Consider the following 18,151-nt stretch of genomic DNA (forward strand, 5'->3'; position numbering starts at 1 on the left):
CCCTACTGTCACCCCCCATGCAATATCCCCCCTCCGCTGCCACCCCCAGATGTGCCCCCTACTGTCACCCCCATGCAATATCCCCCCCGCTTCCCCCCCCAGATGTGTCCCCCCGCAGTACTGCCCCCCTCTTCCGCGGGGGGGGGGGGGAAGCGCGCGGTGCACGCCGGGAGTTGTAGTCGAGGCGGCGCTCCCCACCCCGCGCAGTGCGGGGGGCGCCCTCCGGGGGGGGGCCAGGGACTCCGTTTCCCGCCGCTCCTTGCGGCGGCGCCGCGGGGGCTGCTGGGAATTGTAGTGCGAGACCCCCGCGGCGCCGCGGCGCCTCCCGGAGCGCGGACTACCCGCCCCAGCGTGCCCCGCGCGGCGGCGGCGGCAGCGGCGGCGGCGGCGGCGGCGGCCGGAGCGGCCCGAGCAGGGAAGATGGCGGCGGCGGGCGCGGGGGCCGGGCCCGGGCCCGGGCCCGGTGCGGGCTCCTCGACCGGCGCCGGCGCCTCCAACCCGCGCAAGTTCAGCGAGAAGATCGCGCTGCAGAAGCAGCGGCAGGCGGAGGAGACGGCGGCCTTCGAGGAGGTGATGATGGAGATCTGCTCCACCCGGGTGAGCAGGCACGGCCGCGGCCTCCGCCGCCGGATGCGCGCCGGGCCCGGGGGCGGCGGGGCACCGCCGGGGCCGCCCCCGCCGCAGCCCCGGGCCGGGGGGCGAGGGGCTGGCGGGCCGGGGCAGCCGAGACGGGGGCCGGGGGCTGCCGGGGGCCGGGCTTTGGGGGGGCGTAACCGGGGGCGGCGGGCAGGGGCGGCGAGGGGGTGCGGAGGGGCTGGGGGTCCCGGTGGGGACAGGGGGGTGCGGAGGGGTTGGGGGTCCAGGTGGGGACAGGGGGGTGCGGAGGGGCTGGGGGTCCAGGTGGGGACAAGGGGGTGCGGAGGGGCTGGGGGTCCAGGTGGGGACAAGGGGGTGTGGAGAGGCTGGGGGTCCCGGTGGGGACAGGGGGATGCGGAGGGGCTGGGGGTCCAGGTGGGGACAGGGGGGTGCGGAGGGGTTGGGGGTCCCGGTGGGGACAGGGGGGTGCGGAGGGGTTGGGGGTCCCGGTGGGGACAAGGGGGTGTGGAGGGGCTGGGGGTCTGAGGGGGGAATGGGGGGGTATGGAGGGGTTGGGGAACCAGGTAGGGACAGGGGGGACAAGGGGATGTGGAGGGGTGGGGGGGCAGGTGGGAACAGGGGGGACAAGGGGGTGCAGAGGGGCTGGGGGAGTCAGGTGGGAACAGGGGGGACAAGGGGGTGCAGAGGGGCTGGGGGAGTCAGGTGGGAACAGGGGGGACAAGGGGGTGCAGAGGGGCTGGGGGGCGTCAGGTGGGAGTCAGGGATGTAGAGGGGGTGGGGTACAGAAGGCTGGGGGGCGTTGTATGGGGGGGGCAAGGGGCTGGGTGTCCAGAGGGGGCATAACGAGGTGCAGAGGGGGTGAGGCACAGGTCGGGGTGCAGGGGGGTGTTGCAATGGGGCGGTTGATGCGGTGGGGCAGGGGGCACCGGCAGTGAGTGCCCAGCGTGGCAGGCGGTGGGGCTGGATGGGGCGCCACTCTGGGGCTCTCCCCACAAGGGTGGGCAGAGGCCGGTCTCCCTTTGAAGGGGCTGGGAGATGCAGAGAGGACCAGGTGCCCCAGGGAAAGCTTAGTTCCGGTAGTGCTTGCTTCCCGGTGCCTGACTGGGCTCCGGTTTTCCTTTTCTTTCCTTTTTGTTTGTTTATTTGTTTTTCTGTTTTTGCTGCTGGGTTTTTCTGCACGGGTTTGCACGTGGCTTGTTCTGGTCTGTGGCTGCTGTGTGTGGGTCTTGGTGCGCACCGTGCACGTCCTCTGTTTCCGTGTGCTGAGTTCACGTCCTGGCAATCAGATGGAAAAAGCGACTCTTGCCGCCTGTGGCGTCTGTGTGACTAAGGGCTCGGCAGGTTCACGAGGACTCTCGCTGACAGTTGTCTTTCCACTGCTCTGGGGGAGAGGAGGGGTCCTTGTGCCCACGGCTCCGGGATGGGCAGTTGCCTCCAGGCTCCAGCTGTGCCCGCTGGGTCTCAGTCAGCTCTGGGTGCTGGGAGGGCCCTGGCTTGGGATCACGGTTTCCAAGTCAGAAGTCCTGGTAGCAGCGCTGCCGTGTGGAAGTCACCTCTGCTGAGCGATCTTCTGCTAGCTGCAGGACCTGGGAGGCTTCTCCGTGAGCACCGGGGATTCTCGGTGTATTGGGAGCTTTAGGCTGAGCATTGCGTTAGTCTTTCCCGCCTGTGCGATCTGTAGGACCGTGCAGCTGGCTCCCACGGGAAGTGGCGGAAGCTTCATCCCTAGAGACACTTAAAATTAGATTGGCCAAAGCCTGAGAAAATGTAGCACTGGGAGCGGCACTGCTGGCTTGGGCGAGCCGGCTGAGTGGGGCTTGTGGGACGCGCCTGCGTCTGGTCTCCTCGTCTGTGCCTGCAGTGGCCAAGATTTCCCCATTCGGCAGCTTCTGGGGGTGGGGAATGAGCGTTGCTATCCTGTGCTGACCCAGGGCTTCCCAGAACGGGGCCAAAGGGATCTTAGGAGAGGAGCCGAGCGGTGCTGCTCTTGGATATTTGGGGGCTGGTGGTGAAGAAGAGAGGCCAGGAACGCAGCCGCATATCTCCAGGAACGTGGTTTCCCATGCAGGGGAAACTATCTAGAAGAGATGATCGGCTCCGATTCGTGTTTTGCTCTGCGCTGGCCCTGTGAAGTCAGTGGGGATTGTGTGAATGTTGCCAGGATTAGGATTTGGCCAGAATTCAGCTGCCGGAGACGTGGATTTTGCCAACCCAGTCTGCAGTCCAGTAGCGGGACTCTGCAGTCTCTGCCTCCGCGGCCGGGAGCAAGTGCCGTGAGCTGCTTTGGCAGCCTCGGGGTCCTGCAGGCGAGCGCTGTCCTTCCCGGAGCAGATGCGCGACGGGGGAGGGATGGGCGAGTGAGGGGAGAGGAATGTGCAGTGAGATCAGAAAACAAGGGAGTCGGAGACATGGAGAGGCTCTTCCAGGTGGCAGGGACTGCTGAAGGGGAGGCTCTTGTATCGCCCCAGGCTTGGGGTTAGTGAAGAGAGGGAACAGGGAAGCAAAGTCCATCAAGCTTTTAAAAAGAGGGTTTGGATCAGAGAGCCCTTGCTGGTGCCCCAGGTCCTGCGAGGCAGCAGCACCCCAGTGACCTGACATCCACGGAGCGGAGGCTGCAGCGAGGCCGAGAGGGTCAGAGGAGCCGCACGGGGAAGGTGATGAGGAGAGGTTGACTCATGCTCTGGAGGCTGGTCCTGCCGGACGCAGCTGGCGAGCGGGCTCTGGTCCCGCTCGGAGGGAGCGATGCGCTGCTCTTCCCTCCGCGCTGTGCCAGCGTCAGCACGGAGCCTGGTCCCCCAGCGGGCAGGTAGGATTCCCGAGTAGGATATCTCGGCGGGTGGTTTTGGCCCCGCTGTTGTCGGGGCCCTCTGGCACTCTGCTGCGGCAGGCGGGAGCCGTGGCCTGCGCATCGCTGGCGAGTTTGGGAGTGGGCTGGAGCCTCCCACAACATGTTTGCACAGTAAACAGCTGGTTAATGTACAGCGAAGCTGGGGGAGAGGCAGCAGGACTGTCCTCCTGGCTAATCTCTGCCCATGGGGCTGACCCGCCCCAGGCAGGGTCAGCTCATTGAGAAGTTCGTTCCTGTGTGCGAGGCCAGCAGCCCCAGGGAGGCAGGGAGCAGCGCGGCCTGGCGATGTCTTCCAGCTGCTGTCTCTCTTGCTGTCTCTTGCTTGAGAGCTTGTCCAAAGGGCCGCGGAGGCTGGTGTGCTGGAACGAGACCGCTGGTCTCGTGGGTCACCTCTATCGTCGCTTGCGTGCCGAGGGCTGGGTGCCTGCCACCTCCAGAGCGGGGCTGCAGGCTCCGCGGCGCTGCCCCGAAGGACCCAGTGCTGCGGGCGGGCGGCGGGCCCTGGAGGTAACGGGCTGTTTGTGCCAGTCGCTCTCCCGCGAGGGCCAGATTTGGGCTCTGTGGCCTCTGCTGGGGCTGCCAGCAAGCAGCTTGCAGCATGGTCACAGCCGGTCCCCGTCAGGAGCGATGCCGTGCCAGGCCGGGCTGCTCCCCTGATGGCAACTCGTAGGCTGTCGCGTGGGCAGCTTGTGCCCCGCGCTGGCACCGCCGTCTTGGCCTTGCTGGCTGCAGCCGGGTTTCTCAGGAGGGGGATGCCAGGACTCCTCCCCGGAAGAGACACTTCCACCTCCCATCAGGGCTCCTGCTCAGCTCCGGGCGCAGGGGGAGCCCCCTCTCCTGCTCTGAGCTCCTGCTGCCTGGGTGTAGCGGCCCCTCAAGCTTTGCCCTGTATCTCCAGGAGGAGTTTTACTGCGGCGAATGGCTGCTTGCTGGCTCCTGCCTGATTTCAGCCTCGTCTGGCTCTGCTGGCTCCCGCAGGGACCCTGGCTTGGAGAACAGAGCAGGATCCCAGGACCTTAAGCCCCAGTGCAGCTCCTCGCTCTAATCCTGCAGTGCCAGCGCAGACAGCTGTTGACTAAATCTCCTGTTTTTTTCCCTGGATCTGGATTTTGCTGATCTTAAGCTTGGGAATTTGCTATTGCAGGTTTCCTAACTGCAACCATTTCTGAGCTGCTTTTTGTGTTTTGGCAGCTCTTTCCCCAGGGCTTGTAAGAGATCTGATGTGCGTGTTGGCGCTCGCTGGTGACTGGGACTGCTCTGGGACCTGGCAGAGCTAACCAAAAGGTTGATTTGTGGTGCAGGTGGCCTTGGCGGCGCCGGCTGCGGTGGCCGCTGGTGGTTGGGATCAGCAAAACCATCCTTCCCTGGTGGGATTCCCAGTGGGAAGGAACGGCCCGTCCTGTGTGCTGTCGCGGAGCGGGGACAGCAGCGGGGCAGGGACAGCATCCTGCCCCCCCCATCGGAGCAGTGTGATGGGTGCCAGCCCAGGCTGGGCTCGCTGCCGAGCCAGGGGGCCGTGCTCGGGGCAAGGTGCTGTGCTCCTCCCTGCACCGCTCTGCCCTGCTCGGGGCCGAGCTGTTTCCCAGGATGCAGGTCGCAGAGCATCTTCCTGCCTCTCGCGACGTCAGCGGGAAGGACGAGGACGTCCGCTCTGCTCGTGGCCGGTCAACGCTCTGACCTGGCGGGGAGGGCCGAGCATGGGCCCTGGAGGGCACCGAGGCCAGCGTGGCAGTGGGCCAGCCTGGGACTGTGTGGAGGCAGCTGGGTCAGCTGCGGGCCCTTTCTTTGGGCGGGGGATGGATGAGAGGCTGGCGCGTCCCCTGCCTGGGGGTGTCCGTGCTGGCAGCAGGGCTTGGCCCTGGGGGGGGCCGCAGGTGGGCTCCTGGCTCCAAGCTCTTTGCTGCTGTGCCTGCTCTCTCCGGAGGGAGCTGGGGCAGTCCTGGACGGCGGGCTGGGGTCCGGCCTGGCACCCCACTGCAGGAAGGGGCCTGGAGGCTTGCGGGGCTGTCTGTGCCGGTGCTGCCCCAGGCCACGATTGGGAAGTCGTGTGCTTGCGCATTAACGCAGCGTTCCTGGGCTGTGGGGTTTCCTGCAGCCAGGAGCAGGCTGGCCGATTGCTGTGGCCCGGCGAGCACGGGGGGAGGGTGCTGCCGGGCGCTCCCCTCCGCAGGGTGCCAAGGCTCGGTTATCTCCCGCCTGTGGTTTGCAGTGACTCCTTCCTTCAGTCTCCCCCGGCCTGGCCTTGAGCAGGGCCGGGCCGCGGGGAGCCTGCTGCGCCGGGCGTCTGGGGCAGCGCGAGCAGCCCCGGTCCGAGGAGCACGCCGACCCGCCGGTTCGCCCAGGCCCTGCCGTGTCTCGAGCCAAGAGCGCCGGCGTCAGTGCAGAGCCCAGCGGTGCCTCGTGGGCTGCTGAGCTCTCCCCTCGCCAGGCGTCTGAGCGTGGGGCTGGGCTGAGCGCCCCGCGCGGGGCTGCCAGCGCGCCGAGCCCCAGCCCTGGTGGGGCTGGAGCCTCCAGCTCCCCAGGGCCCTGCGCGCTCCAGCCCGAAGGCCAGTCGGTTATCTCTGAGCCCTGGAGCGCTCCGAGAAGCCGTGTTTATTCCCTCCACCGACGTGTTGTCGCCATCCAATCTCAGGGGCCTTTCCCAGGGAGCCCGCCACCATCCCACGGGGCCGGCTGCCACCCTGCCGCAGCTGCGCCGGGGACGTGGGCGCCTCGCTGTCGGCGACGCGCAGGCAGCCCTTCCTGCTCGCTCTGCCAAGGCCCCAGCCCCAGGCTGGGCTCTCCCCCGGCTTTTGTGGCACTGGTGCGGCCTGGCAGCCCAGGGTGCTTCAGGCCTGTCCTGTACGAGGTTCTTGCTGGAGAACTCGGCGCCTCTGTCTCAAAGGGGACAGGATGTAGTACAGCTGGCCGGTGCCCAGCGAGATACAGGGCCAGGGAGCCCAGAGTCCTCCCATGTCACTTGGCTGGGCCCCGGGGGTTTGGCTGTTTGGGGAGAAGCGGGGTCGAGCTCAGTCTCTGGTCTGGAGACTTCTTGGAGGCTCGGGCAGTGCAGCGTGTGGGTGACTTGTGGCTTTCCCTGCTCTGGCCTCCTAAAATGAGCTGGGGCTCAGTGTCCTGCTTAGGTTTGCCTTGTCTGAATCTCCCTGGCCTGCACCCACGAGAGAGGAAAGTCCCTTGTAGGGCCCTCCTCTGCGTTAAATGCCTTTGAAGTGGAGAGGCCCTAAAGTCAGTCCTGCCTGTCTCAAACCACAGCGAGGAGGCAGGCAGGTCCCTCCTTGCCCCGCTCCTGCCTGTCTCGGGGCTAGATGAGGACTGCGAGTGCGGTTTGTGAGGTCGGGAGGTACTGACGTGCCTGGCGCGGGGGCCAGGTCCAGGTTCTGGGAGCAAGGGCTGCGAGTCGCCTCCTCCCTTGTGGCACTGGGATTCGGGTTGTGGGTTGGAGCTGGGCGCCCAGGAGCTTGATAGCGCCTGTGGGGCAAACGTGCCTCTCGAGTGCCTGGGGCTCAGCTGTCGGATGCCACGTGGAGGGAGACCGTGGGTAGGACTCGCCGTGGATGGGGTGCGGATGCATCTTGGGTGTAAAGCACCGGTTGAGAGGAGCCCCAGTGCCTCGGCCTCCCTCGGCTGCGGGGTGTTTTGCCTGTGTTGCTCGGCCTCTCTCTGACTTGCCTCTCCTCTTCTCTCCCGGCCCAGCTGCAGGCGCAGAAGCTGAGGTTGGCTCACAGCCGCGGACCCTACTACAGCGGCTCGCTGCCCAACGTCAACCAGATCGGGAGCGGCGTCTCCGAGTTCCAGGTGAGCAGCGCTCGCTCCTCCGGCTGCGGGCTTGGGAGGCTGCCTCCCACAGGGGCGAAGGTGCTGGGTGGTGCTAAGAGGCGGGTGGCTAGGCTGAGGGCCTTGTTCTGGGCGGGAGGGGTGGGGGATCGGGCACTGTGCAAAGGCCCTGCAGACTCAGCATGGGCTGTGGTGGGTCCGTAATGTCAGGTGTTGAGGGGAGGATGAACAGCCGTGGTGCGGGTTGCTGTTGGGGACAGATGGGGACAAGTGGGTGTTCCCTTGTAATCCCCTTCCCTGGCCCCAGCTCCATCCCCCTGGCAGTGCTTTCAGCCTGTGCAGGAGCTTCCCAGGGCTGTGTCCAGAGCCTGACCCATGGGCTGTGATGGGGTGATTTCAGGGACCTTGAGGTAGCCCTGGGGTCTGTTCCCACCGCTTCTCTCAAGACCCCCTCTCCTAGCAGACAGGCAGTCCGTTCACCCCCAGCATCTCCTCTCCTGTCTCTGCAGGGCCCTTTGCACTCGCCGTTGGACTCTACGCGCAGCACCCGGCACCACGGCCTGGTGGAGCGGGTGCAGCGGGATCCACGCCGGATGATGTCCCCCCTTAGACGATACGTGCGCCAGATATCCTTTAGCAGTGCCTGCCCCTTCCCGCTGCAGGGCCTGCAGTCCTGCACGCTGCTCTCCCTCTGCACAGCTTCTTCTTGGCAGCTCTCTGTTTGGCCCTTAACATGCTTTTCACATCGACAGCTCTCCCTATGGACCGACCTACCTGTCACCTCCACCAGAGCCCAGCTGGAGGAGGTAAAGACCCCATGTTTCCTCTAATGCTGGCTCTCAGCACGCAGGCTGCCTGGTGCCAGTCTCCAGCCCTCTCTCTCCCCGTGCCTGCAGGATTGCTGGCGCTGGAGCCTGCGGCCTGCTCTGTGTTAAAGAGCACTGAAAGTTTGGAAGCAGACGGGCTGGCAGAAGCCCAGTTTAGGAGAGTCCCTTGTAGCAGGCAGACATGCTTAGCGTGTTACATCCCTTGGAGGAGGATTTGCACAGCTTCCCCTGCCAATCCATGAAGGAGAAACTAGGCACAGGGGGCAGAAAGAAATACTGAGATGCAGAGAGTGAGCGTGGAAGAGCTGGACCGATCCCTCTCCTGTAATTTCAGGTGTTACCCACGCCTATTCTGGATACACCACTCCGCCGCATAGATGGGTATTTTTGAGGCAGAATGTTTTTTTTTTTTGTTCCTAGAGAGCCAGCTCTGGCCCGTGCAAAGGCATCAGCCTGCCTCGGCTGCTGTGGCAGTGGTGGCTGTCGGAAGAGGGATCCTGTCTGGGGTGAATCACCGGGCGGCTGAATTCCCGAGTGCTCTGGCCTTTGGCCCTGGGAGCAGGGCAAGGACCAGACCGGCCAAGCGCAGGTCACCCTGCGGATGGGTCCAGGCCCAAGGTTGCCCTGAGTGTCATCTGGTGCTCGTCCTGGTTGGGGGGATGCAGACATCCCTTTGAGCTGCAGCTCCAGAGAGGGACCCCTTTGGGGCTCTGTTCAGGCTGGCTCAGTCCTTTCAGAGGTCACACCGGGCTCCTGGGCTCTATTTTCAAGGCTACCCTTCCTCTGAGGTGCTGCGCGTAGCACAGCTCTTCTTCACAGACCCAAGGACCGTTCTCCCTGGGCGACTTGCTCCTCCCTGGGCCTGCGCAGAGCTGCTGGTGCTCCTGCCAAGGGATGCCCGTGTCAGCGCCCCAGCAGCCGGGCCATCTTTTTGGCCTGCTTGGAGCCCGAGTGAGCTGTACAGTTTGCTGTCCCTCCTCTCCAGCCTGGGGGTGGCCTGTGATGGCAGGTCCCAGGTGACAGGTCAGGGTTGTGCTGTGCTGTCCGGTGGTGTGCTGGGGCTCTGCTGGAGCCTGGGGGTTAACGTTGTGTCTTGCACTTTGTGCCCCTTGGTGAGCATCAGCGCAGGTTGGTCCAGAGGGTGAGGGCTGTGGTCCATCTTCCAGCACACCTCCCCATGACATCCCAGTCCGCTGACAGGTGCCCGCTCTGTGGTCCTTTCTAATCTGCCAGGGCAAAGCCTTTGCTGCTCTTTCCCAAAAGAGGACAGAGGTTTCAAAATCTCCCCACCCCATTCCCAGCCATGGATCCATCACTCAAAACAAACACTGCGGCCCTCCTCGCAGGGGCTGGTTTGGGCTCGGGCTCCAGGAGGCGATGCCTTTACTGCCCTGAGGTCTCTCCTGGCTGGGGTGCCAGGACGTTGCTGGGGGCTGTGCCAGCGCCGGGGAGCACAGCACAGGGGGAGCTGTGTGCCCGTCCCAGCTCTGGCCCCCGGCTCGGTGGGCAGTTCCTGGCAGAGATTCCTCCCAGAGAGACGGCTTCGGGAGCCGTCTGTGCTTGCTGCGTGGGGGCGAATTCATCCATCACAGGGGCCGGTTTAACTCCTGTTGAGCCACCCCTGGCCGTGCTGCCCGAGGTGGCTGTGGCCTGGTGCCGCTCTCGAGGAACGTCCCTGCCTATGTGATACAGCCCTGGCTTTGCTTCCTCACTCAGTGTCCCCAGCATGGCCCCCTGTGCTGCCAGCACCTTCCTGCTCAAGGTGTGGAAGGTTGGCTGCGTCCCCAGTCCTACTCCAGCTCCCTTTGGCCTGTCCGACCCTTGCCCTGAGCAGCGCAGCGTGGGGCTGCCCTGGCAGGGTGCATGGGTACCCCGTGAACGGAGCAGGCCCTTTGCAGCCCTGCTTTTTCCTGGGACGAGCTCCCCAGGAGCACCTCGCTGCAGATCCTGCTGCTGACTCCTCACCCCAGACTCGGTGGGCTTTCGTCCTCTTCCAAACCATTGCCTTTTGTTCCTTGGGCGTGACCAGTCCTTTCGGCCTCTCACCCGAACCCCCATCAAATTCCCTTGGCATCTGCCTCTGCTCCCAGCTGAGAAGGAGGTGGGGAAGGGGACAGGGAAGCAGAGAGTCTTGTGAAAGTCCTGGGATGGGGCTGGCTCCAACTCCTTTCTTTGGGTCTGCAGTCTTCCCCAGCTCTCTCCAGCACTGGCTCTTGAGGTTCAGGCATGCGTTGCGCTAAATACCAGCCGTTCTTGGCAGCCTGCACAAGGGCAGGGGCTCAGCATCGCTTCCCTGGTGTGCTGGGGAGGGCCCGGCGTGCTCCCGTGCTCCAGGAGCAGAGGTGCCTGCCCAGTCTGCGTGGGGCTGCTGGGGGGAAGGTGGTCTCCAGCCCGTGGGTTCCTCTGCCCTGGAGAAGGGTCGGGGATGGGGACCCTCCAGCTGAGCATCCCCAGTCACAGAATTGGTTGTTTTGGTACTTGGGGTTTTTCGCATGGAAGGATGTTGCCTGCCCTTTCCTCCCGGGAGCTGCAACTTATAAATAAATGGCCATGATCCCGCAGCCACGTTCTTGGGCAGCGCAGCTGGGTCCCTGTGGTCATGCTGCCCATTGCAACTCAACTTGGACTGTTGGCTGAGTCAGGGAGGAGGGTGAAGATACCTCGGATCAGCCCTGACCCCATGTCGAAGGGGGATTCCCGGGGTCAGCGGAGACACCCCAGCTTGCATCTCCCAAAGCTTGTCCGTGCAAGGCAGCCTGCCTGCCTCCTCCCTCTGCCCCTCAGCCTCCTCGTCTCTGTCACTAGCCCTCCCTCCCCACGGCCCTGGTGGGGCAGTGCCACCCTTCTCCCCATCCCTTGCCCCCCAAGTAACCCTGCTGTTTTTCATTACAAAGGACCATGCCCTGGGGTAACTTTCCTATGGAGAAAGGACATTTGTTTAGGCTGCCGTCGGCTCTGAACAGGTGAATGATTTTTGATTCCGTTTTCTCTCTCTCCCTGTCTCTAAGCTGGGCTCCAGCCCTTCCCCAGGACCCCCAGGGTGGGCACAGCCCTGGTTCTGACAGCTCTGGTCTCCCAGGAGAGGGGAAGGGGTCTCTGGGCTGCCCCGTCGGCTGAATGGGGTACCCCAGGGAGGAGGTGGTCTTGTCCTGCAGCGTCTCGGGTTCCTGAGGAGCACAGCTGCTGCAGGCCATCTCTGGGGACATGGGGGCAGGGTATCCCCCAGGGGTGCAGCAGGGCCCTTTACAGTGGCGGTTGGTCTGGGACTGGCTCGCCATAGCCCGAGGGTCTCCCCGGGAGCCCTGGCTCTGTGCCGGCTCCTGGGCATGTTGAACTGGCTCTGCATGCTGCCGTGGCTGTTTGGTTTCATCCCTGCCGTCAAGCCTTGCACGGAGCGGAGCCAGCCTCGTGGAGGGGAGTCAGTGCAGCCCTGTGGCTCCCAGGGATGTGGCCTGATCCCCAGCAAGGTGGAAAGAGCAGCAGGTTCTCGGTGGGGTCTGAACCCTTGGCCATGGGAGGGTTTGGGTGCAGGGAGGAGGCTGTCCTGGGTGCTCCCCTGCCTCACCCGGCCAGTGTGCCTGGGCCATCGTGGCTAGGACCCCTGGGCCAGCTCCCGTCTGGTTATGAGCGCTGGGCAGGGCTTGAGCCCTGGCTCAGGCCATCGTCTGGGCTGGGGACTGCTCTTTGCAGGGCACAGTGGGGTTTCGGCAGGGCAAGTGCATGCTCAGAGCCAGCGTGGTATGGAGACGGCGATGCTGCTGTGCCTGCTGGCCCTGTCTGGGGTGCCCGGCGTGGGGGGCACTCAGAGCAGCTCCCATCCCATCCCCTTGTGATTGGTCCTGCGCAGGGCTCAGCAGTGCTGGCACCCTGTGGGGCTTGCCAGGGCTCAGCGCTGGCCCTGGGGTCCTCGCTGCTCCGTGCATCCCGCAAGCGTTCGCCAGCTCCCAGGCTGGGCCCCGCGCTGGAGGGGGCTGTCTCCCATGGGCGGCGGGGGGAGCTTCCTGCCTCCGAGCTGCCTCAGCTGTGCCGAAGCTGAACAATATCCCCCTTGTGCCGTCCCAGGACGCGTCATTAGCTCCAGCAGCCTTTTCCCAGCCCCTCCCCGCACTCTTACACTTCAGACCAACTAATTGGGAACACAATGGATGTAATATCCCAGGGCCCTCTGCCCCCAGCCCCTCCAGGGCCCCGGGGAACAAAAGGGTCCCGGAGGAGCCCGTCCTCCCTGCAGGCCCCGGGCCAGGAGGAGGTGAGGGCTCGGGCCCTCGAGCTGCAGCGAGCAGAGCCGCCCCATGCATATGGGTACGCAGCGGCCTTCCCTCGGAGGAGACGGGTCCAGCAGTGTCTCGGGGCTGGAGCAAACCCCACTGTGTCTGGAAATGTGCGCTGGACCAGGATGCCACGCCGGGTACTTAGAGCATCATCATGTGGGAAGGGGGGGTTGGCAGAAAGGGATGGGGTTCAGAGCCCAGATCCCCGTGTAGTGACTTGGCATCTGCCTCGGCATCTCCCAGCACTGTACAGACTTGTCCTAGGCCCTGGGCGCTGCAAGTGTTGGATGTGAAGTAGTTTCAGAGGGCTTTGAAAGAGACGGTTGTTCCTCTAGTAGAACCCCCCGCTCCTCCGTGCTCTCCTTCCCTTCCTCCCCCTGCTCTTCCCTTTTGTGAACACCCAGCTGGAGTCTGGCCTATGCCAAGCTCAGTCCCCAAGCCCTGCCTGCAGCTCCGGGCTCTTCTGGCCATGCTCTCACCCACCATCCCAGGGCTCGTCCTGTCCTGACCGTGAGCGGCTTCCCCCGGCTGTTGCAAAGCTGCACTGCAGCAGGAGGCTGTGAACTGGGGACGGGGCTGCGTCCTCGCTGCAGCGTGTGCTGACGGCTCCCCAGGATGCATGAGCCACATCCTGGGACGTGGCTGACCGACTCCTTCTCTTTTTGCGATTAGAACAAATTCTGACTCTGCACTTCACACGAGCGTGATGAATCCCAACCCCCAGGACGCGTACCTGGGCCCCTCGCAGGGTGCCCCGCCGCCCAGCCGCAGGAGCGGTGAGTAGCCCCTCCCCTCAGGGTCGCTGCCCTTTGGCACCCTGCTTTTCCCAGCGGGTCCCACACTGCGCCTTGCCTCGGCCCTGCTGCCTCGGGGCCCCTGCACCCCTTCCACCCAGCGCTGCGGTGCCTGTGCCCACAGCTGCACCAGGAGGCTGCCCTCGAGGATGCTTCATGGGGGATCGCAAGCATGTGGAGTCCCAGCTGAGAGCACCTTGAATTTCCCTGTGCCCTCTCGTGCCCGTCTGTGGGGGGGGGGGGTGTCACACAGCAGCCCCATTCCTGCCTTTGCTCCTAGCTGATGTCTGAGGCCTCGTGTGCTGCTGCTAACCGTTGACTGCTCTCTTGCAGGTTTTCTGGATGGAAACACAGACAGCAAAGGTAAATGCCTGCCTGTGCCCACCTCACCTGACGGTCCCCGGCTTGGCACTGAGCCATGGGAGCCCATGGCCAGCCCAAATCCGTTCCCTCTTGCTGTCTGCAAAGGGCAGTTGGATTGGGATGGGGCAGATGCCAAAGGGTGGGATGCAGGGGGCAGCGCCCAGTTCCCTGCAGGACCAGGGCCGTAGGGGTCCCCACTGCCCGACAGCACAGAGTGGACAGATCCCTCTGGGGCAGGAGGGTCCGGGATGCTCCCCTCCACGCGCAGCCCCGGTCTGGTGCCCCCAGGTCGGCTGTGCTGGCCGCGGTTACTGCCCCAGGATGGACAGGGGGCAGGGCTCGTGTGCCTGCGTGGCTCTCCCTGCACCACGCTGATCCTCTCCTCCCCCCTCCCCAGTGTTTCTTTTCCAAGTGCCTCCCATCGAAGAGAACTTTGACGACAACAAGCATTCACTGAAGCCCTGGGACACCAAGAAGGTGAGCGCTAAGCCGCAGCGAGCCCTGCTCTGCATGCCAGGCAGTGTGGGGAGCGGCCGCGTGGGAGCAGGAGACGGACGGGCTGCGGTAGGGTCTCCTGGGTGGGTGCGTGCTGCTCTCCACCACCTGGGGACCGCTGGGAGAGGCAGGGCAGGAAGGCCCTTGAGGAAGTCACCAACACATCCCCCTGCTCCACGGCCTGCTCGTGCTGAGGCTGCCGGCTTCCTGCCTGTGGAGCATTGCAACACCAGGGCACTCGATCTCCTTCCTGCCCTCAAACCACTGCTGGTCTAGGGGGGAGTGGAGATAAACATCCTGGCCTCAGTTCACTCTTTCTCTTTGATTTCCCAGCTCTCGTCATCCTCAGCCCGTCCACGGTCCTGCGAAGTCCCTGGGATCCAGTAAGTCCTGGGCTGGGCTTGGTGGTGTGGGCTCTGCTCTTGGGGGGTAGCTGATGAGCCTGAGCCTGCAGATGGTTGCAGAAGTGGGCTGGAACCCAGGGGACCAAGCTGCTGGCTGCCTGCTCTGGGGGATGCTGGAGAAGGCAGCGGTGCTCCCACACTGAGCGGTTTGTCTCTCTCTTTCTCCTAGCATATTTCCATCCCCAGATCAGCCTGCCAACGTCCCCCTGATCCCCTCGGCCCTGAACACGGGCGGCTCCCTTCCTGACCTCACCAACTTGCACTTCCCCTCCCCGCTGCCCACTCCCCTCGACCCGGATGAGACTGCCTACCCCAGCCTGAGCGGGGGGAACAGCACCAGCAACCTGGCGAACACCATGACGCACCTGGGCATCAGCAGCAGCATGGGACTGGGGACAGGCTACGACTCGCCAGGTGAGGGCTGCCCGCTGGCCCTGTCCTCCCAGGGCAGCCCTGTCCTGAGGAAGGCCCCGTCCCACGGCCGGCGGGCAGGGAGATGCCAGAGCCGGAGTCCCGACGCGGGGAGGCCCAGGGCTGAGCGCTTCCTGGCCTGGGTGGCTGGGACCAACCGCCGAGACGCACGGGGCTGGTGCGGGGAGCCCAGAGAGGGGCTTCAGGCCTGGGGAGACAGGAACAGCCGCCGATCGCCCCGGGAGGGTGTGGGATCAGAGCCCCGGGAGGAGCGAAGCTCCGGCCGGGAGCCCGCAGCCCGCTCCGCTCCCGCGCCAGCGCTCTCTGCTTGCCGAGGATGCAGTGCCTGCGGTGCCTCGCTGGGCCGAGCCGGGAGCCATCCTGCGCCAAAGCCGGTTCATTCCTGGGGTGTGTGTGTTTCTGTTGCTGTCTCCATCGTTCTGGTCTCCTCCGTCACCTTCCATCCCATCCAGGGCAGACGGGGAGCCCCAGCCTGGCCCAGCCCGGGGAGGACAAAGCCTGGGGCGCGTGCTGTTTCCGTGGGTAACGGTGGTGTCTCTTCTTTTTTGTCCCCACAGGACTTACCTCACCTATGCAGAGCTCCCTGAGTAACCCGTCCTTGCAGTCCTCGCTTAGCAACCCCAACCTGCAGGCCTCCCTGCGAAGCCCCTCGCTCCAGTCCTCCCTTAGCAACCCCTCGCTGCAGTCCTCGCAAAGCAGCTCCTCCATCCCCTCGTCGCTCTCCAACCAGTCCCTGCCCTCCTCGCTCTCCTCCTCGCTCAGCAACCCGTCCCTCCCCACGTCCCCCCGCAGCCAGTCCATGCAGTCCTCCCCCAGCAACCCCAGCCTGCAGTCCAGCTTTAGCGGCTCCTCCTACCCCCCCATGGTGCAGGCGTCCATAAACACCTCGCCCCGCCGACGGGTCCCGCTCAGCCCCCTCACCCTCCCAATGGGTGGCGACTCCAGAAGGCAGCACCCCAAACAGTTCTCACCAACAATGTCACCCACATTGTCCTCCATCACCCAGGTATGCATGATCCATGGCCCGCGCCGGCCCCCGCGCCGCGCGCTCGGCTCCGTCTCCTCCTTGAGTTCTTTCTGTTGTGTCGTTTCCATCCTCATCTCAGCCACACGCCAGGGAATCCTGTCTCCCCTGCCCCGGTGTGCCCGCGGGCGGGACGGGGAGCCAGGCAGGGCCCTGGCCCCGCAGGAGCCCTGCGTGCTCGGGGCCTCAGGGCCAGGTGCTGCAGGTGGCCGGTCCCCGGGGCGGGGGACGCCCTGCGTCCCGGCTGGGGCAGAGCTCTTGGCTCGCTCTGCTCCGCGAGGGCTTGCCCCGGGCTGTGTCCCGGGGTCCCTCTCTGGAGGCTGGAGGGGGGAGCCCCGGCCCACGGCGGGCGCTGGCAGTGGCAGGGCTGGGTGCAAGGGCTGCTCCAGAGGGGGTAGGGGCCAGCCAGGGCCGGGGCTGGCGGGTCTCGGTCTCCTGGGCGGTAAATCGGGGAAATCCTGGACCCGCAGCCCCGCGATGCTCTCCTGAGCCTGCCCCGGGTGCTGGTTCGTGCCCCCCTGCTCCAGCCGGCGCTGGTGCCGTGAGATGCACGTGCCGGGGTGTGGAGGGCACCCGCCGGCCGGCCGGGGGCCGACAGAGACGATCGCGGTCCTGCCGGAGGAGCGGGCCCGACGATGCCGGCCCGGCCCAGGTGGGCACCCGCATGGCGGCACGACCTGAGTGGAGGGGCCGGATCCCGCCGGGCCCTGGCGCGGGTGCCACTAACGCCTCGCTCTGCTCTGTCCGCAGGGGGTGCCCCTGGACACCAGCAAGCTGCCAGCCGACCAGCGGCTCCTGCCGTACTCCTACAGCCAGCCGGGCCTGCTCCTGCAGTCCCACCCGCAGCCGAGCCAGAAGCCCCTGCCCCAGGCGGTGCAGTCCCCGCCGCAGCCGGCACTGCCCCCCGCCCCGCCGTCGCGGCCGCCCCCGCAGCCGTCGCAGCAGCCCGTGCCGCAGAGCGCGGCCCCGCAGCGCCCCTACGCCTCGCAGTACCAGCCTAACGCCTCCCTGCAGCCGCAGCAGCTCGGCCAGCCCCTGAGCGACTTCGGCCTGGGCAGCGTGAGTGCCCGCCGGGGCGGCGAGGCCGGGGGGGACCCGCGCGCCGGGGGCTGGCGGCGGGAGCCGGAGCGCTGCCCAGGCTCCTGGGGGGCTGCAGCGGGGCTGCTCCTCCCGGCGCTGGCGCCCCCGTAACATCCCAACCCGTCTCTCCCGCAGTTTGACCAGTTCGGCATGGGGGAGAGTCCGACGGGCAACAGCAACACCTTCCCCGAGGACCTGGGTGCCTTAAACTACCACCAGGCAGACAACGCCTACGACCCGCACGTCCTGAACCGGCAGAACCTGAGCAACTGCAGCCGCCACGGCCCCATCCCCAACATCATCCTCACAGGTGGGCGCGGAGGGGGCTGGGGCCACACGAGGCTGCGCCGCCGCGTCCCGGCGCCGGGCTGACTCCCGCTCCGGATCGCCGGTGCTGAGCCAGCTTGGGTGTGAAGCGACCGGGACACCGTGACGGTGGTTTCACTGCTGCCTGCAGGACTTGCATCCACCCCGAGCGCCTGGTGGAGGGGATGGGGAGGGAGACGGGGGGGGCCTGCTGGTGTCTGTGGGTGGGGAGAGGGTGCAGGACAGCACCGAAGGGGGTGGTGGGCAGAAGCCTGCAGAAGCCGGTCCCATCCCGGGCAGGTCCTGAGCCTCCTCTCCGTCCGCAGGGGACTCCCCGCCCGGCATCTCCAAGGAGATCGCGACGGCGCTGGCCGGGGTGCCCGGCTTCGAGGTGGACACGTCGGCCCTGGGCCTGGAGGAGGATCTCAAAATCGAACCACTCACCCTGGACGGACTGAACATGCTGAGCGACCCCTACGCCCTGCTCACGGACCCGGCCGTGGAGGACTCCTTCCGCACGGACCGGCTGCAGTGAGCGGGCGCCCGGGAGAGACTCCGCGAGCATCGCAAACCAGCCCGCCTCCCGGACCGCGCGCCCGCCCCGGGGCCGGCGCCACCAGCCCAGCTCCCCCTTCCTTTTTTTTTTTTTTTTTCCGTTCCCCCCCCCTTTTTAACTTTTGTTTCCATACGGTAAAACATCCCGGGCGAGAGCGGCCGGCACGTCTGGGCGGACTGGGGGCGAAGCCCCGGCCGGCGAGAGGGGGGCAGCGGGCCGGGGCGGCGGCGGGGGCGAGCCCGGGGTGGGGTGGGGGGGCTCTTCCCGCCGAGGGCGGCTGTACATAACCCCCGTAGCTGCTTCCGTTCCGTTTTTCCGGCTAATCGTCGTGTTTAAAGAGCCCCCCCCCCCCCAAACCCCCCCCCTACCCCGCGCCCCGC

At 65.9% G+C, this 18,151-nt stretch overlaps 1 protein-coding gene across 1 annotated transcript; it reads left to right on the top strand.

Moving 5' to 3' along the window:
* Positions 1-405: 405 nt before the first annotated feature.
* On the top strand, positions 406-17,921 carry CRTC2 (CREB regulated transcription coactivator 2). The gene is made up of 14 exons (XM_068922219.1): positions 406-597; positions 7,139-7,240; positions 7,729-7,845; positions 7,964-8,025; positions 10,941-11,009; positions 12,990-13,093; positions 13,445-13,474; positions 13,872-13,951; positions 14,303-14,352; positions 14,543-14,787; positions 15,363-15,811; positions 16,580-16,888; positions 17,045-17,219; positions 17,542-17,921. Exons 1-14 carry the CDS (start codon positions 421-423, stop codon positions 17,748-17,750), a joined length of 2,178 nt encoding a protein of 725 aa, XP_068778320.1. The 5' UTR covers positions 406-420; the 3' UTR covers positions 17,751-17,921.
* Positions 17,922-18,151: the final 230 nt, after the last annotated feature.

The sequence above is a fragment of the Struthio camelus genome, chromosome 30 (genome assembly GCF_040807025.1).
Source record: "Struthio camelus isolate bStrCam1 chromosome 30, bStrCam1.hap1, whole genome shotgun sequence".
Classification (NCBI taxonomy): domain Eukaryota; kingdom Metazoa; phylum Chordata; class Aves; order Struthioniformes; family Struthionidae; genus Struthio; species Struthio camelus.